This window comes from Glandiceps talaboti, chromosome 16, assembly GCF_964340395.1.
Source record: "Glandiceps talaboti chromosome 16, keGlaTala1.1, whole genome shotgun sequence".
Classification (NCBI taxonomy): domain Eukaryota; kingdom Metazoa; phylum Hemichordata; class Enteropneusta; family Spengelidae; genus Glandiceps; species Glandiceps talaboti.
In genome coordinates this window covers 5,688,668-5,714,953 of record NC_135564.1, presented here as the reverse complement: position 1 = coordinate 5,714,953, position 26,286 = coordinate 5,688,668, and the positions used below count along the sequence as shown (strand labels likewise).

General features: G+C 34.8%; 2 protein-coding genes across 3 annotated transcripts; one reads left to right on the top strand and one right to left on the bottom strand.

The window, feature by feature from the left end:
• The first annotated feature begins 146 nt into the window (after positions 1–146).
• On the top strand, positions 147–5,799 carry LOC144447293 (nascent polypeptide-associated complex subunit alpha-like). Of its 2 annotated transcripts, XM_078137216.1 has the most exons (7): positions 152–672; positions 938–1,002; positions 1,932–2,029; positions 2,919–3,143; positions 4,072–4,200; positions 4,628–4,750; positions 5,627–5,799. In XM_078137216.1, exons 2-7 carry the CDS (start codon positions 939–941, stop codon positions 5,639–5,641), a joined length of 654 nt encoding a protein of 217 aa, XP_077993342.1. In that variant the 5' UTR covers positions 152–672; position 938; the 3' UTR covers positions 5,642–5,799. The 2 variants fall into 2 exon arrangements, with proteins under 2 accessions (XP_077993341.1, XP_077993342.1); XM_078137215.1 differs by lacking the exon at positions 5,627–5,799 and having other exon boundaries at positions 147–672; positions 4,628–4,795.
• Positions 5,800–9,285: 3,486 nt separating this feature from the next.
• Positions 9,286–24,289, bottom strand: LOC144447852 (divergent protein kinase domain 2A-like). The gene is made up of 5 exons (XM_078137971.1): positions 23,553–24,289; positions 13,632–13,773; positions 11,756–12,071; positions 10,853–11,093; positions 9,286–9,717 (listed from the first exon to the last, which is right to left on the bottom strand). The coding sequence occupies exons 1-5, from the start codon at positions 24,287–24,289 to the stop codon at positions 9,528–9,530; spliced, it is 1,626 nt and encodes a 541-aa protein (XP_077994097.1). The 3' UTR covers positions 9,286–9,527.
• Between the last annotated feature and the right edge of the window lie 1,997 nt (positions 24,290–26,286).

Sequence of the window (26,286 nt, the reverse complement as noted above, 5' to 3'; positions counted from 1 at the left end):
AGAGAGAGAGAGAGAGAGAGAGAGAGAGAGAGAGAGAGAGAGAGAGAGAGAGAGAGAGAGAGAGAGAGAGAGAGAGAGAGAGAGAGAGAGAGAGAGAGAGAGAGAGAGAGAGAGAGAGAGAGAGAGAGAGAGAGAGAGAGAGAGAGAGAGAGAGAGAGACCCGCCTATATTGGCTTCAAAGTTGGGATTTGGTGGAACTTGGAAGGACGAGAAAAGTCTCTAATTAAGAGATGGCTTTGGCGCGCATTTCAGCAAGATGGGAAATCAAAGGGGAGGATACCGAAAAAATGACACTCTTTATTTAGCACAAAAAGATATTCGAGTTCTATGTGATTTACCTAATGAAAGAAAAAATAAATCCCAGGAAGAAAACATCCCACTAAGAAAATCTTCATTTATAAATCACGTGAACGCAATTCCTAACGGCTGAACATTCATGGCATGGGATTACAAACATATCCTTATCTGCAAAGCATGCACAGGTATTAAGTCTCTATTAAGTATGAAATACTGCACTGGAGGGTATGTGTTTTCTGTAACAGTTCCAGTTTTCGAGGGTCCCGGCTGTTTAACAAGCACGCCCTCAACGATTACTCCTGTCATCAAGCCTGAAGGTCATAGGTCACGTAATCTGCCATTTTGACGGTGTGTGGTATACAAAAAAATTGACAAGTAAGTAGAGAATCCACTTTCATCCGTGCATCACAGTGTGTTCATTCATATTTTTTGATCTGTAAAAGTGTCACCAATAGCATAAGAGAAGTTTAAGCGATCATTTATTGCTGTAAACGTGGGCGAGTCCGAAAATTTTGCCATTGAAGGTATCTGTTTCATGCTCGTCACGTTACTGACTGTTGTACGAAGGAATGCTGTGATCATAACAACACTGGTTGTTATCGGACTAGAAATCTCACCGCGTTGTTTTCTCTGTCTACAGAATGCCCCAAGAAACAGAGGCGGTTCAAGCAGAAGCTGAAACACAGCCAAAACCTGAAGAGAGCGGTGAGTGTCATCGACGAGAGACAGTCAGGGACGATATTGGGACATGACTGGAATTCCTTCACTACGTTGTATCAGGTTCTAGCGTCAGTGTGTAGGGTTATCGGTGTATGTCGCTATAGAGATAGAGAGAGTGAGAGTTGCAACGAAATAGACCAAAGTTTACCTCACCAACTTGTAAATGCACTTTAGGAGGGAAAATGCCAAGTGCTGTTGTAACCTGCTTCGTCATTATGTCATTGATTCTAGCATGGATCTAGTTAGTAATTGAGTAATCCGTGTCACGCGTGAATATTCTCATAAATTCGTATCAAAACTTGAATGATATCAAAGATATTTATGTGTGTTAGTCCTGTTAGAATATGTTATGTTCAATAGATGAGGACTTTGGCACTTTGGGTGATAATATTAATATCAAACAGGATTTGTAGTACTGTTAAGCTGAGGTGACAGACATGACTAATGACGACAAAAGATACAGTAAGATTCAAATTAGGAATGTTAAGAGTACCTACTGTTGCGAGACTAACTAGGCCCAATTGGGAGGCTGTTTACCCTAGGCTGTTTTGTAAAATTCAAACAAAATGGAGGAGACAAGTAACATATTTTGGAAAGAGTACATTCTATAGTGATAAAAATCATTGTTACATGCTTAAAACCAGCTGCATGTTACAGGAATTGTAGCGTTTGCATCCAGTTAAACATCAGGGGAAAAAAAAGAGCACAAAAATCAAGAAAAAACCCTCAAAATAACAACAAATTGTAGGCTAGATTTATGGTAACTAGACTAGCTAGCTAGCTAGGCCCAGGGTCAGTAATGTATGCCAAACTCTTGAATTGAACAGTATGCCCTTAAGTTACCTTGTATGATACTATTCTGTATTGAATTGTTTAGTGACTTATTTTTATTAATTTTTTTTATCCATGTACAGGTTCAGGAACAGAAACAGACAGTGATGATTCTATACCTGATCTTGAAGACCAAGATATCTCAGCTACACAAGCATCACAGAATGAAAAATGGAGTCAGGTAATGATAGAAAAAAAAATCAAGAATGAAATATTTGATTAGATGATAACAGAGAAAATCAGGCAACTAGAACTATTAGAATATTAGAGTACATTGTTGTGTAGAAAAACATTGAGTTGAAACAAAATAACAGGTTATCAAAGGCATTTGAAATATATTTGGAAATATTAGTATTCTCATTATCTCAAAAAAAAAAAAAATTGTATGTCAAAAGAAAACCTGGGTAACAGGAGTTAGAAACTATCTAAGCTAGTGTTGTCTGACCCATAAGAACTTTAAGTAACAATATAAATGTCTTGGATGTTAAAATATCAGATGTTATAGTGTGTTTATGAAAACAAGTGAACCAATCTGGTGGTGTATTGAAATAACCATCTGGTGAAGTAATGGGCCAAGAGACTTGGCTGACTGCTTTAACCTGGTTTGGATTGCTTGTGATAGTAAGACCATGACACATCTCAAGGCTAGGAAATATTATGACAGAACACCATGATGCATAAGTTCCAGTGTGGCTAGTCTAGTTCCTATACAGTATCGTTACGATTTACATCTCCACTCACAGTTAGAGACCACGTTGGCATCCAGACTACAGTGTGGCATACTCTAGGTATTTGCATGGGTGCTTGCAGTGTTCTCTGTAGGCACACTTTTACGAGCATTGTGTGTGATAGTGAAGCAGAAATCACAGCAAGCACGAGGGCAAATTCCCCCGAGTACCCACACTGGCAGTCACTTGGCATGGGGTTCTGTTATTACTACATATGTGTAGCCAAAACAGGTTTATCCGAAACGGCAAATTTCTTTTCAAAATCATATTATTATTAGCTGTCCATGTAGGTAAATCCATTGAAATTGTTCCGTGGATGACAAATGTACAATTTCATTACAGATGGCTGCCTCCATGGGTGTAAATGAAGAACAACCCAGCAGACAAAAACAGAGTAGAGCAGAGAAAAAAGCCAGGAAAGCAATGTCTAAGCTTGGACTGAAAAGTGTCACTGGTGTTAACCGTGTTACGATACGCAGATCCAAGAATATTTTATTTGTTATATCCAGACCGGATGTTTATAAAAATCCTGCATCAGATACATATATTGTATTTGGTGAAGCCAAGGTAAGGTTCCTCAATTTGTAGCGTGCTGCCTTTAGTGTCTATAGTATACAGGAAGGTAACATACAAAATGTGTTGTCTACTGAAGTGAAGGCAAAGTATTCAAGAAAAAATTTAAATTGTGTCCTGATGCAGTGTATTTTGTTGTATTTCTGCTCATGAAAATACTATATATCTATCTATGTATATAATGCCAGCTAATCTCCTTACGGATATCACAGCTAGGGGGAGGGATGCACAAAACCTAGTAATATAGTTTATGGAGTTTAACCTGTCCTGACTGGCTTTCATATGATTTAGTGAGTTCCAGTCACTATTAGTTTTAGGAAAGAAACTGTGTTGATATGCTTGGTGTTTAAACTGAAGGTGCTTGAAATGACCACAGGATACAGCCACAGGATACTATGTATACTATATCACTTGTAAGATAACTTATATATTAGCCAGTGTACATATCGAGGGATTTTGTTGTGTAGGTACTTTATTACTGTGTTAAAGGTAGATTGCAGTGTATGCTTTAAAACCCAGGAAACATAAAACAAAGTTAAATAAATAGTAGTGGCAATATAACCAAGTACATGTATAGAATGTGACCAACAAATCAAGGTATGAATATAGTATCCAGGACTTGAGGGATCGTTATTATCTGCAGATACCAATCCACTCAACACAACTCAACTCGGAAATAAACACTAAACACTTTTTCAATGCAGCACAACTCAATGCAATGTAATGCAACAAAATGCAATGCAACACAACTCATTCCACTCCACTCCAACCCACTCCACGCCTTTCCACCCCACCCACTCCAACCCACTCCACTCCACGCCTCTCCACCCCACCCAACTCCAACCCACTCCACTCCACTCCACTCCACTCAACTAAGAAATAAACACACAAAAAACACTTTTTTCACAAATTCCACTTTCAGATTGAAGATTTATCACAGGCTGCACAGATGGCAGCAGCTGAGAAATTTAAAGCACCAGAAGCCACTTCCAATACGATTCCTGAGGCACCAGTTACGGCCACAGTTCAAGAAGCAAGTGATGAAGAGGAGGTAAAAATATTAATTAACTGGTGTTTTACTAGCACCCAAGGAGTAGTGGGAAATCTGGTATAATTTAGTTGCATATATGCAAGTGATTTTTGTAGCATTAAGTGGTCATGTAGAGGACAAATTGGTAGTTATTTTGGATTTTTACCCGTAAAATAACTCTACAATGTTTTCCTACTTGAAAAAACAATGTGAAACTGTTTGTAACTCAAGAAATTGCAAAAAACTAAACAGCATATGAAAAGTTTGCGATTTTTGGCACTTTTTTTTTTTTTTTTTTTTTTTTTTGGTTCATTTTTTTTTGGGGGGGAGGGGGTTGGCAATTTTTGTTCACAATCTCATGTTCTGGGTTCAGGTTGGTCAGATGGTTGGAGAGACCTACACAGATGAGCTTGCATGACATTAACAGAATTATGTGTGTTTATTTCAGGTTGATGACACTGGACTTGAAGCCAAAGACATTGAATTAGTTATGTCTCAAGCTAATGTTAGCCGTTCTAAGGCAGTAAAAGCATTGAAAAATAATGACAGTGATATTGTCAATGCTATTATGGTAAGTAAATTTGTATTTCTTCCTGCATAAGGTGTATCAACAGTGTGCCCTCTAATGATAGCCAAATTTTGTTGTTGAGAGTCAAAATGAGAAAAACTGGGATTTCAACTGAGTCACCACATAGTAAGAGATAGGGGAACACCAAATTTTGGTGCGTCATTAGAAATTGTGTGTGTCAGTGGCAATCATATTGGCTTAGGGGGCACACCGTGTTTCAAATATTGCACCTTTCTCATTCAATTCTAATTCCCTTTGTACATATGATCATCTCTGAGCTATTTTGTTTAAAAACAAAAATGCCGAGTAGAATTTGAAACATCAGATCACCTCTAAACTGAAACGTTTTGAAAGTGTGAAAAACAACTGGACATCTGCTCAGGTTATGAGGGGGGGGGGGGGGGGGGGGGCGTTACAAATTATGAACCGTTTTCTATATGAAATACACTGAGGAATTGCATGGTGTATAGCGCCCTCTGTCAGGAATACAACAACCAGACAGAATGTTTACTTTTCAATGTAGATTACTCAAAGCTGTCACCTGACATACAAAGCTGGTGTCACACGGAGTCATGAACGTTGACATTTCAAGCATTTTGTACCTAGCTTTTTTACTCACTAGGGGTCAGTATGTCTCTTGTGAAGATAGCCACACGTGTGAAGTTATTGCAAAACCCTTTATATACCCCTTGGGATAGCTACTCTTTGGACAACTACATAGCAAGCTAAAACTACATATACCACCAGTAAACGTACAACTTGTGTTATATAATTATCTATAATATTAAAAGAAAGCTCCCTAAGACAACAAGTGCTAGTCTAGGTCAGGATGTGTGTATGTGAAAACTTACCTTTATTTTTTTTTATATTTCTTTGCAGGAATTGACAATGTAGTCAGAGAAGACATTTCAGGGGGGCTTCATTTACCTTTTCCGGTACTTTTCTTTGTAGGATATTCATTTGCCCTTTTCTTTTTGATACCACATTCTTTAGTCTGTACATTCTGATTATGGGTTAAATTTCACTGACAAATAAATACAATACAATGTTGCTGTTCAAAAGAATCAGAAAGATTCACCATTTCTGAACTCTGTGTGTGTATGTGTGTTAATGTATGTATGTATGTATGTATGTGTGTGTGTGTGTGTATGTATGTATGTATGTATGTATGTATGTATGTATGTATGTATGTATATATGTGTGTGTGTGTATTCTGTATATATATACTGGTATATGTATATGTACATATACGTATAGGAGTCTCACTGGAGAGAACAGTGCTCGATGCAATATTAGTAACACAGACTTAATTCAAAAGAATAAGGATGTTATAAGTTGTTACTCAGAGTTTCATGCTTCCTCAGCGATCATCAGGCGACTGATAAAATTGATATTGTCAAGGTCGATATATACACATACATGTTTGAATGTGTATATATTGCGTCAGATTAAATTATTCCTTACCGTTACGGAGGTTTACTTGATGGATATGTATGCATGTGTGTGTGCATGCATGCATGCATTTGACTTGTAATGCCCTGTTTGAGTAATTACATGTACGGACCATATAAGTGGCATTAGCACAACTGAGCAAAATGCTATTGTGAAGTTGTTCGTGTAGATTTGTGTGTCAGTTGGAAAAAAGAGTGAAAAGTACAAGTTGAATTTTGAATGAGACAATACAATTTGCTACTAACGGTAAATATAAACATCAGGATATACTGAATTGGTCAAAACAAAAGTAGTCTTTAAATGTACGTTGAGGGCGTACGCATGCAAGCAAGTTGATTACTAGTATTCTGGATTGAACACAACAGAATGCAGCCTCAGTGTTATACTATAATGCTACTACTAAACTTGTGGCAAAGTTGGGAGATATGAAACACGTTTCCAAATTAGACAAGTTTAACTGATTTTATAAGCAAGGACAATAGACAAAACTGAGTCAATACATATTTTCATAAACTCAAGTTTATTTAAGACATGGGAGATACTTTGACATGAAAATAGCACACGCAAAATAAACATTAATGACAGGAAAACTTCACAAACTCAAAAACATTCAGTTTTGAACACAATAAATACAAAGTAAATGTAATGAGACATGCAACATTGATGACAGTGTGTGGCATTTCTCAAGTTTACAATATATTGTAATCTATATAGAACTGAAAATATCATTTGTTGTCATGACAACTCATGACTTTATTTTGAGTCAGATATTCCACTTTTTAAGCATGGCGTATTTATCTTTGTACATCAATCTGAGTGAATGCTTACATTACTGCGGTTCAGCTTTCAGCAGGTCAATGTCGTTTTTCTCTATAACATTATTTATAACATCATCATCATGAATAATTAAGGTGGGTGCTCCTCGTTTTGTTTGCTAGTTCTAAAGATGGCAACACCAATACTTTGCTAATTCTGTCGAACTATCATTGGCTCATTTTTGCTTCTGGAGTTTATCAACATCTTTATGTTGAAGCACTGTTAAACTTCACTAAAGTTAGTTTGGTTTTGGAGGCAGCCATGTTAGAAAAACAGATGAATAGTATAAAAGGAACTCTGTGATTGGTCAATTTGTCACTGGATAATGACAGTTGGTACTGTTTGGAGACAAACTGAGATACACTACCCTAAAAGAAACAAGTTGAAGGTATTAACAAAAGATATCAAAGTCAGAATACCTTGATTATTCATGATATTATTACACATGAACACATATTTCATGAAGACACATTTGGACATTTTTAATTGAAGCCATACAAAAAAAAATGAAAAATCTTTTCAGGCATCAGAACACTTTTTGTACTATTAACTATACAATTGACTTGGTATTGAAAGTACAATACAATAAAAACTTTCAAAGTAAAATATCATTTCTGGAAAAGAAATACTCTCAAAATAACTTGAACTTGAAAAAAATGAATTATTTTCATATACACTGCATCTGGAGAAATCATCTCCATTTGTAAGCAAAGTTTCTCAAAACTGTTTTTAAAAAAAAAAATATTTGAAAATATTATATGTAATAAAAAAGGACTGGTCCTTAAAAGAAATAATACTGTATGAGGTAGAAAATAAACAGATTCTGGCAAGTAGCTTATGATGCCAGGTTACTATTGTTCAGTACAACTGGTGCAGTCACTCATCACCTGAGGTAAGACGACATGCACATGCTACATTCATATTTCATTACTGCGCCCTCTAGTGGCATATCACTGCAGTGATACATATACGCGAAGGTCAAAATTTGAGTCTATGCTTTCACTAGAAATCAAATGTGAAGATGCCATTTTAATGACTAACTCTAAGAATATGTTACCTTTTGATGCCAATTTTAACACAATATTCAGAAAAGACTTAAAAAATAATCCTACCGTCCAGTGAGAATTTCCTCAATTTATTTTTGAACAAAAGTGTTAAGTATTCAAGAGAACAAGAAAGAATTGGCAGGACTAAAATAAGAAAGACATTGACAAAGTAATATCCTGGTTGTTTTATTACTAACTTCTTGCAAATAATTCGTTCTACCTCTAGATGGCACTATTCATATGAACAGTGTCATAGTCTGTTGCCCTTACTCCTGCCATTATTCCCTGACATCAAATCCGTTTTTGATTTCTGTCTCCTTGAAAAACAACTTACAACTATTTTACAAGCTCTTTAAGAACAGCTGTTCATGCTGTATTAGTCAGCCTATCAAGTTAATCTATTGTTAATCTCACTAGAGAAAATTCTTTCTTACTCTCTATTTCCTGATTAATACTACATGTATCTTTAGGCGTAAACCAAGATATTTTCGACACTAGAAAATTTTGTGATTTTACTGTCTTCAGCTAGTTCTCAAAGACTAATTTTTGCTAATTACCAGACTGGTACATTGTGTTCATGTACAAGAAGAGGGCATTTTAGTAACTACTTATTTTTACTAATTACCAGACTGTACATTAATGTGTTTATGTACAACTACAAGAAGCATTTTAGTCACAATTTATATTTGTGGGTTTTTTTCAGTGAAATAAGTGAAAATAAGTCTTTAGCGACAATTTCCAGGTTTACTGTATCTTTATAGACACTTGAGTTCATGTTAAGTTCAAAGTCATGACTCAATTTCATTATAATCATACACACGATATACTGCGATATAATTCTGTATTTTATCACTCCATGATATTGCAACTAAGATCACTGTCATGCCTATAGTACAGTCTGCCCTACATCCTGATAATTGTCCTACCTGCAATAGTATTTTATTTCACACTAGAAGGTCAAAATAGAACAAGAAGGTCAACTTATTGTCACATGGCAACAATAATGCATGTGTAATCCGTGGAGCGGAAGTAATGATGTCGGCCAAGAAATTGAATGATTGTTATTGTTATGACACACCAAGGTTGTTAATTACAGGTCTATAGAGAGAAATCAATCAACTGTTGTTTTTTACCCTTTGAAAATGCCATGCCGTGAGAGTCTATCTATGACTATGTTGGAATTATGTGTCAACATTATTTTACTAACGTGGTGTACCCCATTAAGTAGTCTAGTTCATATATGGTATTGTTAAGATTTACACCTCCACTCAGAGACCACGTTGGCAAGACTTAAAAGTTGACCACCTGGTATAGTTTAATTAATATTCATACCATTTACTTCCTGTACAAAGTTCAAAAAGAATACTGTATTTCCTGTAATAGATCCATCAGTTCCTCCACAGCATTAAGTCGACCACCTGGTGTAGTTTAATTAATATTCACATAATTTACTTCCTGTACAAAGTTCATAAAGAATACTGTATTTCCTGCAATAGATCCATCAGTTCCTCCACAGCATTAAGTCGACCACCTGGTGTAGTTTCGTGAATGCATTCATCCAATAACTCATTAATTCCTTCTTCATGTTCACCTGGCAGTGAATGTAACAAGCCAGCTGTAGAAAAATATACACCATAAAGATTAAAAATAAAGCTACTATAATGAGAAATACTCTATCATGATATTTTAGTTGTCATTAAACAAATACATGTAATGTGAAAAAAAAGAAGAAGATTATCAAGTATGTACGTTATTAACACTAAAAAATATGAAGGGTTAAAAGTAAGCTTTAAGTGATACTTAAATCAGTCAAGTGTTAATATCATTCCATCTGTCTCACAAGAGAATGCAAATTATATATGAATGAGAGTTAGTCTCTTATTATTAAAAGGGATCTCAAGTGTTGCTATGACTACCATAAATTCATGAAGGATGCTTTAAAGCCTTGGGAAACAATCATTTGGCCGCTTTACACTGCATGCTTTTTCCTTAAAAAAAAAGAGATCAAATCAGGTTTTAAGGCAGTTGACATTTCTCTAATTTTCTGGGGCTCTGCAATGGGTGCAAATTGAACCCTGGGAAATAGGTAACTATAGCAACATAGTTTATATGGCTCAAAAGCAGAAAGTCTAGGTAACCAAATTTGTGCATATTCAATTATACATATCTGTTACACTATGAACTGATGTGAATTCGTTCCCATAAAAACAGTAAATACACAGTTAGACATACTGAATATTACAGGAGAAATTGCCTTGGTGTTTCACTCATGAGGCACCATATGTTTCACACACAGACACAGACACACAGATACAGACACACACACACACACACACACACACAACTTCAAATTCAAAAGAAACAATTATACAGTTAGAAACAGACAAGTAATCATGTTGATTATCAGTTTGAAAGCAAACAAGTGAAGCCATTAAAATCATCAAATCATGTGTAATTTTGTCAGCAGAGGCCTGTTTCTACAGCACTGTAAAAGAATAGCAAATTTATCACTTTTCAATGTGCTTATAGGTACAGGTTCCTGCTGTGTGTGTTGTGTCTCTGTTATTGTTAGTCTAGAGTTGAACTGTGTATAATCTTTGTGTAAAAGAAACATCATGTCCCAAGAGTGAAACACCAATGCAACCTCATTTCTACTGTATTTGCATATAGGTTTTAGTGTGTACACCCTGCATTGACTGCAGTTGGTCATATCAGTGCAGTCAGGTCATATCTGCTTATACAATTGCATAGCAGATACGACTTTTCTGCACTGACGTGACGAGTTACAGACTTTGACTTACGAGGATTGACAATGTATGCCTTGATGGTATCATCTCCGTTAGAATGTAGTTTGTGTTCTAGGTTTGCAGACAGTAACCATCGGCAACCGAGTGCATACATCATCTGTGCGTAATATTGGATATCTTTACAATAAGATGTAGGATCCTTTAGTAATTTCTGTACAAATGCTGCGAAACATTCCTCATTGCATGGTCTGTCATAATTGACATGATTATCTATGACACCACTAACTGTAGAAACACAAAATGCACAAAAACAATATTATTTTAATTTATTCATGATAAACACTGTTGTTGCTTGGTTACTACAAAATGTATCCAAATCTGATTAGATCTCAAGAGTTTTGATTCTACAGATTAGTCAATCATGTGATCAGTAATGTTACAGTAATCATTTATCTCCTCTCTGTTCAAAATGTCTGTCTCTGCCTCTGTCTCTGTGTATATATGTGTGTCTTAACTGTCTGATCTGATTCTTGTGCTCTGTCTGTCTGTCTGTCTGTCTGTCTGTCTGTCTGTCTATCTGTCTATCTGTCTGTCTGTCTGTCTGTGTTTGTCTTGTCTGTCTGTCTGTCTGTCTGTCTGTCTGTCTGTCTGTCTGTCTGTCTCTGTCTGTCTGTCTGTCTGTCTGTCTGTCTTCTCTCTCTCTCTCTCTCTCTCTCTCTCTCTCTCTCTCGCTCTCTCTCTCTCTCTCTCTCTCTCTCTCTCTCTCTCTCTCTCTCTCTCTCTCTCTCTCTCTCTCTCTCTCCTCCCTTATGATTCCCTAAGCTGTGTTTAGTGTTGACATGTCCTGTCAATCAGTATATATAATTAATAAGGAATAAAATGTGATGATCTCTAAATTAACTTTATAAGTTTGCGCACACTGAGTTATAAAGGATGTTAATACTTACACTGTTTGTTGTCATACTTGTCGATAATCAGGACATCTTTTAATTTAGTAAGAATCACCCGTCCACTTTCTGTCACAGCAAAGTTACTGTAATGAAAGTCTGTAAATAACAACAGCCAATCAGAATTATCCTTAAAGAACTTATCAATCAAATCTAACAGCTGCAGTGATAGGCTGACTCTCTGCTCCCATGTGTCATTGAAAAACTGTATCAAAGGTTTGCCAGGATTCTCCACGACAATGATACGTCCACACTCACCAATGTAAAACGGCAATGGCCAAATAGTACTCTCTGTGGATTCAGACTCCATAAAGAACTGTAAGAGAAAAAAACGGAACAAATATTTTGGGTCCACATCCAAATTTAATACCCATAATGCAATCATGATTTCAAACTACTTCTAGATAAAATCGACCTCTAATTAACATGTACAGTGTCTAATTATTGGTATTTTAACAATTTTCAGTGAATAAGTTGTTGGTTGTCTGCAGCTAGTGTAGCTTTAAACACATAAGTCTTGATTTTTTCTTTAATATAATGTAATATAGTATAGGTATATAGGTAAAGTGGAATGCTGGGTAACACATACTCATGTCTGACCATCATTGTAAATTAAACAATACTATTAGTCTTCATTGCAGTATTATATGGTATAACATTGATTTTTTCTTAACCTCGGCAGAAAAATGACATTCTCACTTGCAAGATTATTTCTGACTACCCTGACATGCAGTGCTAGCAATAACAGTAAGTGACAATTCTTCACTCACTGTCACACTATTAATACTCTAGTTGATATATTTTACTAGTTTGTTTTAGCACCAAACACTTACTGCAGAAAATCCAATGAAGAAATTTAGTTTTCTTAACGGATGAAATAAAGATTCTATTCTATTCTATTCTATTCTATTCTATTCTATTCTATTCTATTCTATTCTAATGTTTGATAAACAAGTGAAATGAGTGTTAGCTGATATGACAATTCTGAGCTGAGAGTTGGTGAGATTTTATCATTGGTATAATCATTAATGTTATGTATAATGGACTTCAAAGTAGCTTTGTAGATGAGAGTCCATTACAGTGTGATCACCTCATCGAGTTTCAAATTTACTGACTCAGTGAATGGATTGATTATCAAGCAGTCAGTGAACCCGTTTCGTTTGGTTGTGTTGTGGCCAGATTTTGTGATCGCCATAATGACTATTTACCAGTAATCACTGAACACACAATAAATGGTTCCTAACAGAAGGTTAACATTGAAAGGTCTTTACATAATCATTGACATGACCACTCAAGCAGAACTCATGAAGCTTCGTAATGGAACAAAATGCAATGTCACTATTTTTGAAACGAATATTATCATGTGAATACATGCCATTCAATTCCAATTCTGGGATATTTAAAAAAAATATTTTACTTATATAATCATCGCTATTGTATCCATCTTTCCAGTTGAAGTGAAATTTCATTTCCCCCTTTTAAAATTTAGTAATGTGGTGAACACAGATCTATTGGATAGACTTGCAGTATATACTTGTATGTGTGTGTCACAAAGAAGTGATATAGATAGCAAAGTAGTGACAGATTTTACAGTATCCTGTTTTTTTTACTTAATATGTAAATAAGTTGGTAGTGAGTTAACCACTTAAACAAATACTAAAGTGACCATATATGCATATAAAGAAGTTAAAACCTTACTCAGCTATAGAATTCTTGTTGCCATGGTAACTGTTTCCATTCCAGTATCCAAGGAAGAACACATGATTTAGTGTTACTCTATCTATGTACGCATGTATGTATGTATGTATGTATGTATGTATGTATGTATGTATGTATGTATGTATGTATGTATGTTTGTTGTTTATTGTGTCCTCACCTTTAGTAATAGACCTTCTGGATTCAATATAAGGGATGTCATCAAATGAGCTCTTTCCTCCTCATTCAAGATTCCTCTGTTGTCTTGGTTATATAGATTTTTAATTGTATCAATAAATCTCCTGGAGGCACAGATTGTGGCACTGAAAATATAATCATTGTAGAAATAATGTACATTTGATCAATTCACTGATGCCCTGTACTAATTAGTACCTTTAATCAATGTACTGATGCCATGTACTGAGTACCTTTAATCAATTCACTGATGCCCTGTACTAATTAGTACCTTTAATCAATGTACTGATGCCATGTACTGAGTACCTTAGATCAATTTACTGAGGCCATGTACTGAGTACCTTTAATGAATTCACTGATGCCATGTACTGGGTACCTTTAATCAATGTACTGATGCCATGTACTGAGTACCTTTGATCAATGTACTGATGCCCTGTACTGGGTACCTTTAATCAATTCACTGATGCCATGTACTGGGTACATTTGATCAATTTACTGATGCCATGTACTGGGTACCTTTAATCAATTTACTGATGCCATGTACTGGGTACATTTGATCAATTTACTGATGCCATGTACTGAGTACCTTTAATCAATTTACTGATGCCATGTACTGGGTACCTTTAATCAATTTACTGATGCCATGTACTGAGTACCTTTAATCAATTTACTGATGCCATGTACTGGGTACCTTTAATCAATTTACTGATGCCATGTACTGAGTACCTTTAATCAATTTACTGATGCCATGTACTGAGTACCTTTAATCAATTTACTGATGCCATGTACTGGGTACATTTGATCAATTTACTGATGCCATGTACTGGGTACCTTTAATCAATTTACTGATGCCATGTACTGGGTACATTTGATCAATTTACTGATGCCATGTACTGGGTACCTTTAATCAATTTACTGATGCCATGTACTGGGTACATTTGATCAATTTACTGATGCCATGTACTGGGTACCTTTAATCAATGTACTGATGCCATGTACTGAGTACCTTTAATCAATGTACTGATATCATGGACTGGGTACCTTTAATCAATTTGCTGATGCCATATACTGAATACCTTTAATCAATTTGCTGATGCCATGTACTGAATACCTTTAATCAATTCACTGATGCCATATACTGAATACCTTTAATCAATTCACTGATGCCATGTACTGAGTACCTTTAATCAATTTACTGATGCCATGTACTGGGTACCTTTAGTCAATGTACTGATGCCATGTACTGAGTACCTTTAATTAATTTACTGATGCCATGTACTGGGTACCTTTGATCAATGTACTGATGCCATGTACTGAGTACCTTTAATCAATGTACTGATATCATGGACTGGGTACCTTTAATCAATTTGCTGATGCCATATACTGAATACCTTTAATCAATTCACTGATGCCATGTACTGTGTACCTTTAATCAATTCACTCATGCCCTGTACTTAGTACCTTTAATCAATTCACTCATGCCCTGTACTGAGTACCTTTAATCAATTCAATGATGGCATATACTGAATACCTTTAATCAATTCACTGATGCCCTGTACTGAGTACCTTTAATCAATTCACTGATGTCATATACTGGGTATCTTTAATTAATTTACTGATGCCCTGTACTGAATACCTTTAATTAATTTACTCATGCCCTGTACTGAATACCTTTAATCAATTCACTCATGCCCTGTACTGAATACCTTTAATCAATTCACTCATGCCCTGTACTGAATACCTTTAATCAATTCACTCATGCCCTGTACTGAATACCTTTAATTAATTTACTGATGCCCTGTACTGAATACCTTTAATCAATTTACATACATGTATGTAGTAGGTACATTGGTGAAATCTCATTTTAAGCAATGAGTCATATATTACTAGTATTTACATTCAATAAATCACCTCATATTTATCGTACTCATAATGACTATTAATAAACTGTCTCACAAGGTTAAAAATTCTAAGTAGATTTACATATAATTTGACTCTTTTATTAGCACTCTGTGATATAATTTTGGTGTTATATAGACATAATGCAGTAGAACTGCCATAAATTCTGACTACTAATAATTAGATAAAGGATATGATGAAATAAAAACGAGGAACAAAATGTCTACAAAAAGGGAATATTATATCGGATACAGTGTTATCATAAATTAAGTTATTATCATTATTATTTTGACTAGCTGTATTTTCAATATTTAACAGTGTTATAAAGTTCAACGTATCTCATCATGTACTTAAATTTTCAAAAGTTAAAGGGGAATGGCACTCCAGGAAATAAAGACATTTTCATAAACTATGAGTTCAGGGGAGTCATTTCATGATTTTACATGATATACCTTCAGAGAAACACTAAGTTGATTTTGTGCCTTAATACTAGGTGTCTTGCTGTGGGCTAATGCATCATGGGAGTCCGCAGTAATAATGTTTAAGGGGGATAGTGGATAGGTTGGAGGATTCAATCATCAGTGACATGTGAACATCTTGCCTCTACACTTACATATGCTTGTTTTGATACTGAATGAACTGCATGGTCTGTTTACAGTCAATTTATACAAACTATGATAAAGGATCACTGCATTTTAACAATACATCAATTTCCATTGGAAACCATAATACCATGAAATCCTTTCAACTTTTAAAATGTCAACAACTGCAATGGGAGACAAAGCTTACTGGTAGACATACAGACACATAGGCAGAGAGATAGACAGACCGACCGACCGACAGACACACACACACACAGACAAACAGACATATACACACATGTGCGCGCACACACACACACACACATACACACACACACACACACACATACACACATACACACACACACATACACACACACACACATACATACAAACACACACACACACACACACACACACACAAACTATGGGGCATACAATGGTTAATACTTTGAACCTACAATACATTGGAGTACATCAGAGACAATACAATTTCCAGTAATTCTACACCGATACTATGAAATCCTACCTGACAAAATTGATATTCACTGAAGATATTGAAACCTTTCATAAATCTCGCTGTTATGTCTCTTTTAAGAATTTTCTAGCCTTTCGGCACTTTAAACTAAGATGATGCTAATTCTAGTGGAGACATATAATGGCGCCTTGTCTGTAACTCTATACCTGACTACATTGGTAACTCAGTATCCAGCTTATAGCTAACAATCCCAGTTGTTCTACACATGGGATTAACTTGTAATTCATTGGATTTTCAAAACAAGTATTTTGAGTTGCTTTTAGGAATACTAAATGTAAGTGAGAAGGTTAAATGTGGAAATAAAAAACAGCTGTTTTTATACAAGTTTGATATTGATATGTATGGCTTGTAGATAAAACAATTTACTATTACCTTGAATTACATATACAGGTAGTTCACTTCAGTCTATGTTTACTAGACTTTATACAACAGTTAATTTCTCTTTAGGTTGTTGTCAGTGTTGACAAAGTATTTTTAATAGCATATATTATTTGCTTGAAAAATCAATATTTGGATAGTAATTAGCCATGTTGAAGTGCCCATGATTCAAACCCTGGTTCTTATATAATCTAACGTTTGCATGCTGTTTTGGTAATAATTTTGCACTAGTCTACACATTGGTACCTCTGAGTCAGGGCCCATGAGTTTCACCCAGATTGGATAAAAAACTACAATACCCAGTAGAAGTACATAATACTTACGAAGACCTATAGTTTTAATTATGATAAAAATGCAGCAGTGAAAAACAGGTATATGAAAAATTAGTCCTGAAACTAGCCCAGAGCAATCTGACTCAACATACTAGCTGTACAGTTTGGCAAATGACATTGTTAAGCCAGAAATATCCAACTCCCTGGGTTAGACCTGAACAACAGAATAATCCTTATGGCTCCACTGATAAGCTAGTACTAATTTGAAAACCTGAGATTAAATCATGGGCTTTTATATTTATATATGTATATATAAAACGCTCTTTGTTAATGTTCACATCCCAATGGACATACACTGTGTACACAGTGAGATTGCCTTCTTTCTCTTCATTCTATAAACGTTACAAAAGAGAGAATACTTTCTGTATATATTTGTTTTTATTTGCTGACATTGTAAAGAGGTTGACTGTGAGAAAAGAAATGGGACAGCATTAGGCACAAAGGACAGAAAAACAAAGTGCACAATTTCACTGTTTTTAATTTACAAAGGAGTAAACTGTTTGTGTTTATCTAGTGAAGCATAACACATCTAATAAAATCGCTGTAATAGAATATTATGGTGAGAATAGTTGTATTGAGTGGTTGTCGAGACCTTGTTAGAGTGTCCTTTCCCTAGTGCAGACTACAGAACAAGTAGGCTTTGTGTATTTTTATGTGTCCCCTATGAGGCCTCACAATCTCTGAGTCTGATCAGACCTAAAAAAAGAAATTGTTTAGTTCCAGTTATTGACCCCACCTAGTTTTTCACTGCCGACTCTAAACTTTTTTTTATTACATATTAAAGAAAAATAAAATAAAATCGCAAAAATTGTGAAGTCTCGTGAGATATAGTGAACAACGGAAAACATAACTACCTGAACTAAACACTCACACAAGGAAAAAAAAAAAATCTACTACCCCACCTATTCTAAAATTAAGAGTAATCAGAACCACACAAATTTTTTAAGGCCTAACCAAAAATCAATTTTTTTTTCAATACAATGGCGCCATAGTCAAAATTACCCAAATAGTTTATGGAATGGTGCGAAATGTACATTTTTTTCAGAAGATAAAAAAAACTTGAATTGATTTTGTGGGTAGAATCGCTAGTGTAATTGGGAAGAGTAAATCATCCCTCTGAGCTGTAAGAGAAATGCATTTGGAAAATTCAGTTCCAAAATGATGAAAAATTAATGCATAAATTAACTTCTGATCGATGTTTAAAATGACACATTTTATTGATTGATTGAGAATTAATGCAATGCACGATTCATTTTTCACCGGCATCTACTGTTCATAAATTCACAAAATTGAAAAATTATGTTATTGGCAATATTCAATGCTGATACTGATAATATCCCATAATATATTCTTTAATCAAGCAAATCCAATTGTGGGTACGACATAGAAGACTACAATATACATCAAAATCCTTTGGCAAGTTGCCATTTTACAGACTTTTAACATGTCTATTCTGTACAAAGCTGAAAGATTTCAACATCTTTATCATTCTATTTTCAAGAAAACCGAGTAGTTCTCGATTTTCTGATTTAATATGACAGAGAAAAACACTGAACTTTCCTCCTGTTATTGGGAAATGCTGTGGTATATAGATAAATAAATAGATAGAAACACTGTTCAAATTGGCAGCCATTTTGGCTCAAAATGTCAGTGTCAATGTGAACATTATTTCCCCCATTCTTCCAATAACTGTTATAACTCTGTGATTTTAACCAGTTCATATCTAGTTGTGACTAATTCTTGCCTGGCAAAACCTTTTCTTATTTTCTCCAAAGGAGAGTACAGAACTTGAATTGTTTTCAGTCTCTAGGCCCTCGTGTCAAAACATCTACAGAGAATAGAAACTTCAAGTATTAAAATTAGATCACACATGAGTGTTCTGAGTAAAATTTATTATAGACACTACACACCTCCTACTTCTCCCCTTTGGAGTTAATTAATCTGTATACTTTGTCATAAAATTTCTTTATGATAAATTTATATTAAAACATTTCTGTCTGTCTGTCTGTCTGTCTGTCTGTCTGTCTGTCTGTCTAGCTAGTACATGAATCAATAAAACAACTAACATTCCTGGCAATAGGTGATGACACTGTCCAATGAATTATGAAATGGTATCCTAGCTTGCATTGACAATAATTTCTCTTTATTTGATTTTTTTTTCTATTCTTGTTTCTAAAGTTAGTTTTATGTAAATTTAACAGTGAAGTATTTTGGTCACAAGAATGTGGAAGGTATTGAGTCAGTCCATACATATACATCTGTCAGCTCAATCTTCTCACTTTGTAACATAAATCTCATGGGGATTGGAAATATTGATTTTGCATGGCCAGCTGTTAGACTACACTGTAATGTATCATGTGTGTGATATGGCCCTTGACCCATCTGAACTTAACACTCCGTATACATACAAGAAGTGACAGTGAAATCAGGTACAGTTTGGCTGGTGAAAATTGGGGATTAGAGGACTGCAGTGAGGACTATTTGTAGATGTATATCCTGAAGTTTAAATTTGCATATATGCAAATCAAATTATAATGAATGACCATATATAGTTTATGATGTAAGGAGCCCAGTAAGGTGATATATCTGTAGATATGTACCCTGAAGTTGAAATTTGCATACATGCAACTAAAATAATGAATGACCATGATTTATAGTGATTGAAAGAGCACAGTGAGATGATATATCTGTAGATATTTACCCAGAAGGTGAAATTTGCATATACATGCTGCAAAATATTGGCCAGGAGGCAGAGAAGTTAATTTATCTAATTTTCTATATGATCATATGTGCAAAAAATTTTAACAAATTGTTGGGTGAAATGATGAGTTAAGGCAATGAGGAAAGTACATTATTGAGAAAGGAATACATTATTTGATCAATTGCTCACATCATATATATTGTAATTATTTTGATTGATAAAATTGTGATCACTCAAATGCTATCTATAGATCTACAGAAAGTATTTTTTTTCAGCTCAGTGCAAATATTGTATGATACATTATGATTTATTTAATTCAGCAAAAAAAAAATAAATTAAAAAAAAGGAGGAGTCACAGACTGGAGGAATGATATCCCTTATTAGGAACATTTGGAAGTCTGAAAATGGCCTTCCCAGGAATAGATAAAAGATATGTTAAACTTGGGACACTTTTGTCCAAGTTTGAGCTCCTGGATGGATACAGGAATAAAGACACAAAAAGTTAAAGCAATAAAAACAATTGTTAGTGCATGCTGCATTGAATTCTTGGTCACTTGGAGCAGTGCAGAAAACTGTTTTATTACTAGTAGATTCCTCCATTGTGTTTTACATTTTTTTATTGCCTTTTTGTCGTAGCAATGTAAGGCGCTTTGAGATAATTTTATATGGAAAGCGTTCACTTTTTAAGAAATAAATTATTATCATTATTATTTAAAAGTGCTATGATATGATAAAGTCAAAGAGTTGAATGCCATTGTCGTAACCCACAGCCCGGTCTTTTACAGCACTATATCCAAGATGAACCGCTGCTTCAGCATAAACATGTGCTCTGGCTTACCAGAATGGTTGAACGCATACCGACATGATGTCTGATTTTATCTCTATCATGAGGCCAGACACATGATGACATTAGTCATTCTGATCACAGGTGGTGGCAGTTCAATTCAGCTATTAAAGGCAATGCTGTGGAAGTTGATTTACCTACGTTTACTTTACTGATCTACAACATCTCTTGTAAACTTAATCATTTTCCGCTAATAAATACTAGTAGCTCACTAAAGCTCACTAAAGACATCCCTTTATTTGATGACATGAGTATTGATAATACAATGACTCTTTTGCTGTTGTTGTTGTTTTTTTTTAATTCATCTAATATTATTGAAAAATGTACAACTCGTATAAAATCAATTGTTAAATTGTCGTTGTTTTCAGAAACTTTACAGCAGACAGTAACAGCTCATTTGGGAAAATGAACTGTGATGCCGATATGGAACAGGCAAGCAGCCATTTTGAATAGTGCCTTATGGGAAATATGCTATAATTTCATTGTTAAACATGCATGATCACAGTTGCAAACAATCTGTTCCATTCATTGTAACCAGATATAAGTAGTCTTAATGACCCTTGACCCTTGCAAGAGGGCTAATCCACTTGACATTAGGTGTCCGTTTTACCACTAGTAAAATAACTCCTCTCGGCAGTCCTTTGCATGTGGACATGCAGTTTGCTGGATTGCACGTTTGTTATTGTAACTTTAATTCATGTTTTGGTACAAACTGGGTAGTTATTACAAGCATGATGTTAAAATTTATTTTTGTACAGTTGGCTGCACAGTACTGTGATGCTACGAAGCATGCAGGAATGTGTTATTGTACAAATACTGCTGACACCAGTATGTGATTCTTTTCTCTATGTACCTTTCTAATTAACCTATACTTCACCATAGGTGAAAGGTCCAAGAGAGCAGCTTTAAGTTTAAAATTCCATGCTGTGCAGACTTGGGTATGTTCTTAATTTACAAGAATACAGCCTCTAGTGATACAGCTAAAATGATGCTGGTTTGGTGTTTCACTCATGGGACATTACTTTTCGGATACAAAGATAAACATATTTCAACTCTAGACTAACAACAACAGAGACACAACAAACACAGCAGGATCCTTTCCCAATCACATCGAACACTGATAAGCATTGCTATTCTTTTACAGTACAGTAAAACAAGGCTTCTAAGGAAAACATTACACATGGACCTCATGATTTTAATGGCTGCAATTGTTTATTTTCTAACTGATAATCAACACATCAACTTGACTATTTCTGCACCTATGTAATTGTTTCTTTAGCATTAGAAGTTGTGTGAGTGTGTGTAAAAATGTTGCATGAGTGAAACACCAAACCTACATCATTTTCGCTGTTTACTATTGAATACAATAGCACAGATGTATAAAAGGCTAAGGGTTAACATACCACTCACAGCCAACGACTGGATTATGTGTCTGTATAATACATTAAGTGCTGTAGACAGATTTAGGAGGTTTTTAACATTTGACAGCAAGTCTGCATTGATGACACAGTCCAACCCAAAAATATTTTGAGACTATCAAATTGAAGAAGATATAGAAAACCCTTGTGGTAGGTTTACACAATGCAAATATTGTGGAACACCGTTCATTTTCCACAAGAATTTTTGATTCTGAGCTTTTCAGCTAAATTCTCTCACTTGATTAAAGTCTTATTAGGGTGGCTCTTTTTTTTTTTAAAGTTTCACATAACCCTAGTAACCCCTATGTTTCTTTGATTCAAGAGAATATTAAACAAAATCACACCCTCTATGTCAAGATAAGGAAATGATTATAACACCACTGATGGTAAGATGGTGAAGGCACAAGTGTATCTTGATGAAAATTGTCATTCATCGCCAAAATTTGGGACCTTTAATGAAAATTGTTCGGCGCTTCCTTTGTGACTTCAATTTGTCATTTCTAAGGCATCCAAAATGTTAAAGTACAATTTTGAATTGAAAGTGTTACCAACATGTACACATGCAGTCACTTTTCTTTTTTATTCTTGTTTTGAACCAATCGACTGACCCATAATTTTTAAGGTGTCAACGAACACAGAAATAAATGGGGTTGTCCTTTACAGGTAAATCATGATGGAAAACTTATGTTATATTTCTAGTACATACACAACAAAAATCTTAAACCCTGAAACAAAATGTGACATTGCTACATTTTAACATCATCAATCACCTGGCGTGACAAACATCTTTACAAATATTTGTTACACTTTCTTTGCATGAACTACCATTTAATATCTTAGGAGATCATTGCCAAATTTACACGTCCCTGGTGAACCCAAGGTTGGCACATTCTTTGATATTTTTTTACACAGTCAATTGACTAAAATGTATCAATTGTAATTCTGTTCTCGTCATGCCATGGCGCCAGACGATAACATGTGGAAAGACTAAACTAAATTAGATTTTTGTGGAGCCAGATGAAAAGATTTTACAACATCAAAGGGACATTTTGTCTAGCCAGACAAAAAAACTGTAGCAATGCTAGTGAGAATTTTGTCAAGTCAGGCAACGTTTTGTTTCAGGGTTTACGATTTTCATTAACTCAGCTTAAAGAGCTCAAATAAAATCAAAGGAAATAAAACATTCTAACACACTTGTTGCCATGGTATCACTTACCTGAGAGCAGCTCTAGACTGATGAGTGATTTTCCACAGTTCATTTCTGAAATGATGCACAGACAAGGCTTCATCACTGGCAAGATATGACATAACGACTGCATCGCCAACATCACAGTTCGTGTCTTGGCTTGTATTCACACAGATAAAATTGTCTAGTTTCATGAAATCTGCATTGCTGCCCATTCTTTTACCAATTACCTTGCTACGTTTGTAGTAACCCGAATATACCATATTGTAATCATCTAAATATCTGCTTGAAATATTTAGCATTGCATCTCCATTACTGAAACTTTGGCACAAGGAGTCTCCAAAACATGCTGGGCATTTTTGTACTTCAAATGGATAATCATGAATACTGGAAGGGTTCCATGTTTTCTGTTGGTCAGGTGTAATCTTACCATCAGAATAGTCAGAATCCAACGAGTCTTTACTGTTGTTACTTTCGCTACTTATTTCGTGGAATATTTTATCGTCATATTCATGCACTTGTGATATCATCATAGATTTAGGTCTAACATCATTAGAAACGATGTCTGGTCTCTTGAATACGTCATAATTTGGAAGAACTGGCAAAATATCAGAACGACTTTGACCGTCGTACGAACGTCTGGTAGAACCAGAACTGTTTGATATGTTTGTGAATTGAAAAATCTTGTAACAGACATAACACAGAATTACAAGCATACTAAAGAATGCAAGTTTTATGGTAATGGGAAGACGAGTCCTGCGTGCCATGGCAGTGGTACATACGGGTGTACAGTTGAGGAAAGTTAGCAATGTTTCCAGAATATTTCATCAGGAGAGAATTTGATGGGAAACAGAAAAGGATGATAGAGTAGGTAGACTTTGATCCTGTACTGGTGAATGGAATATTGATGATTTATGGGTATACAGAGCAGAGGGTAGAATCAGTCTGTCTCTGAAGATAGCACTACCCTGTGGATTTGTAAGGATGACAGAATGACTGTATCTCTCAATATTCCTGTATGAACTGTCCTATGTCTAAGTAAACACCTGCAACAAAAAATTGACGACATATTAAGTAATTAAATATTTCTTTCATAGTAAACAAAAATTATGTGTACATGAAAATAACACAGACAAACAAACACACACACACACACGCATATAAATGCATGCATGCATACATACATACATACATACATACATACATACATACATACATACATACATACATACATACATACACACACATACACACATACAATGTACATACATACATACATACATACATACATACATACATACATACATACATAGTCACTATTTTGATATTGTTAACTTTGTTTAAAAATGTGTTTGGTAACTTACAGTACTTTTTAAAATATTTTGCTAGCTAGCTGTGAGGTATGTATAATAATCATCACTATCACTCTTAGTGTGCAACCAGCACTGAGAAGTAAAAAACGGTAAAGTTGTTTTTTCAAAAATCAAAAGTATCTAGTACCGCAACTATTTCTCATCCATATGGCCGCTTTAAAATTCAATATTGAGCTGCTTGTAGTCTTCATCATATTCAATAATCTCTGTTATCAAATTATCACAAAATTTGGGTTTCTGATAACATTTAAATAATCTCAAAACTGTCTATAAAATAATCTCAAAACTGTCTGTAATCTCAAAACTGTCTATAATCTCAAACTGTCTATAATCTCAAACTGTCTATAATCTCAAACTGTCTATAATCTAAAAACTGTCTATAATCTCAAAACTCTATAATCTCAAAACTGTAATCTCAAAAATGTCTATAATCTCAAAACTGTCTATAATCTCAAAACTCTAATCTCAAAACTCTGTAATCTCACTGTCTATAATCTCAAAACTGTCTATATACTCAAAACTCTGACATCTCAAACTGTCTATAATCTCAAACTGTCTTTAATCTCAAAACTGTCTGTAATCTCAAACTGTCTGTAATCTCAAACTGTCTATACTCTCAAAACTGTCTATAATCTCAAAATCTATATATACTGTAAACATAAACTTGTCAACAAACGGTTCTATAAAATATATCCTAATTTTAATGAACTGTGTATTCTGTTACGAAATTCTGTTATGAAAAATAAATTTCAAACTATATTATGTCATAACGAAATTTATTTATGAAATATCCTGTTGTAGTAATTCCTCAGATTTATCTTGTGTTGTCTCATAAATATGCAAATATGAGATGCTATGTGATTACTATTACCAATCTGAATTGATTATGTATACTGGGGCTGAGATCAATAGTTCAATGTAGGATAAAAAACTAAATTCTTTCAGTTAGACAGACCCCCCCCCACCCATCCTCACCCCTTATAACTTAATTGGCTAAAATTGAAAATAGTTTCAGACAGCTTTATAATCAATTTCAAATCAGTATGTAGTAGATGTAGTGCTATGAATTCAAAGCCAGTATGTAATAAGGAAAAAATAGCTCTTTTATTAATGTATTTTAGTGCCATGCATTTACTAAAGCAAAAATTCTTCCATTTCTCAATTTGACGATTTTTTTTTATGAAAAAGATGAAAGGTTAAATGCAGATATCTTTGCACTGTGTTCAGCATAGTTCATGCTTGTCCTGCTTGCATACGGAGTAAGTCGTCCCTTCCTTCTCCGAAACGCATGCACCGTATGCAAGCAGGACTAACTTCATGCAGTCATGGAGTGTATCCCTGTGGAAGATCACATCAATACGAGAACATGATACAATATTACGACCATTCAT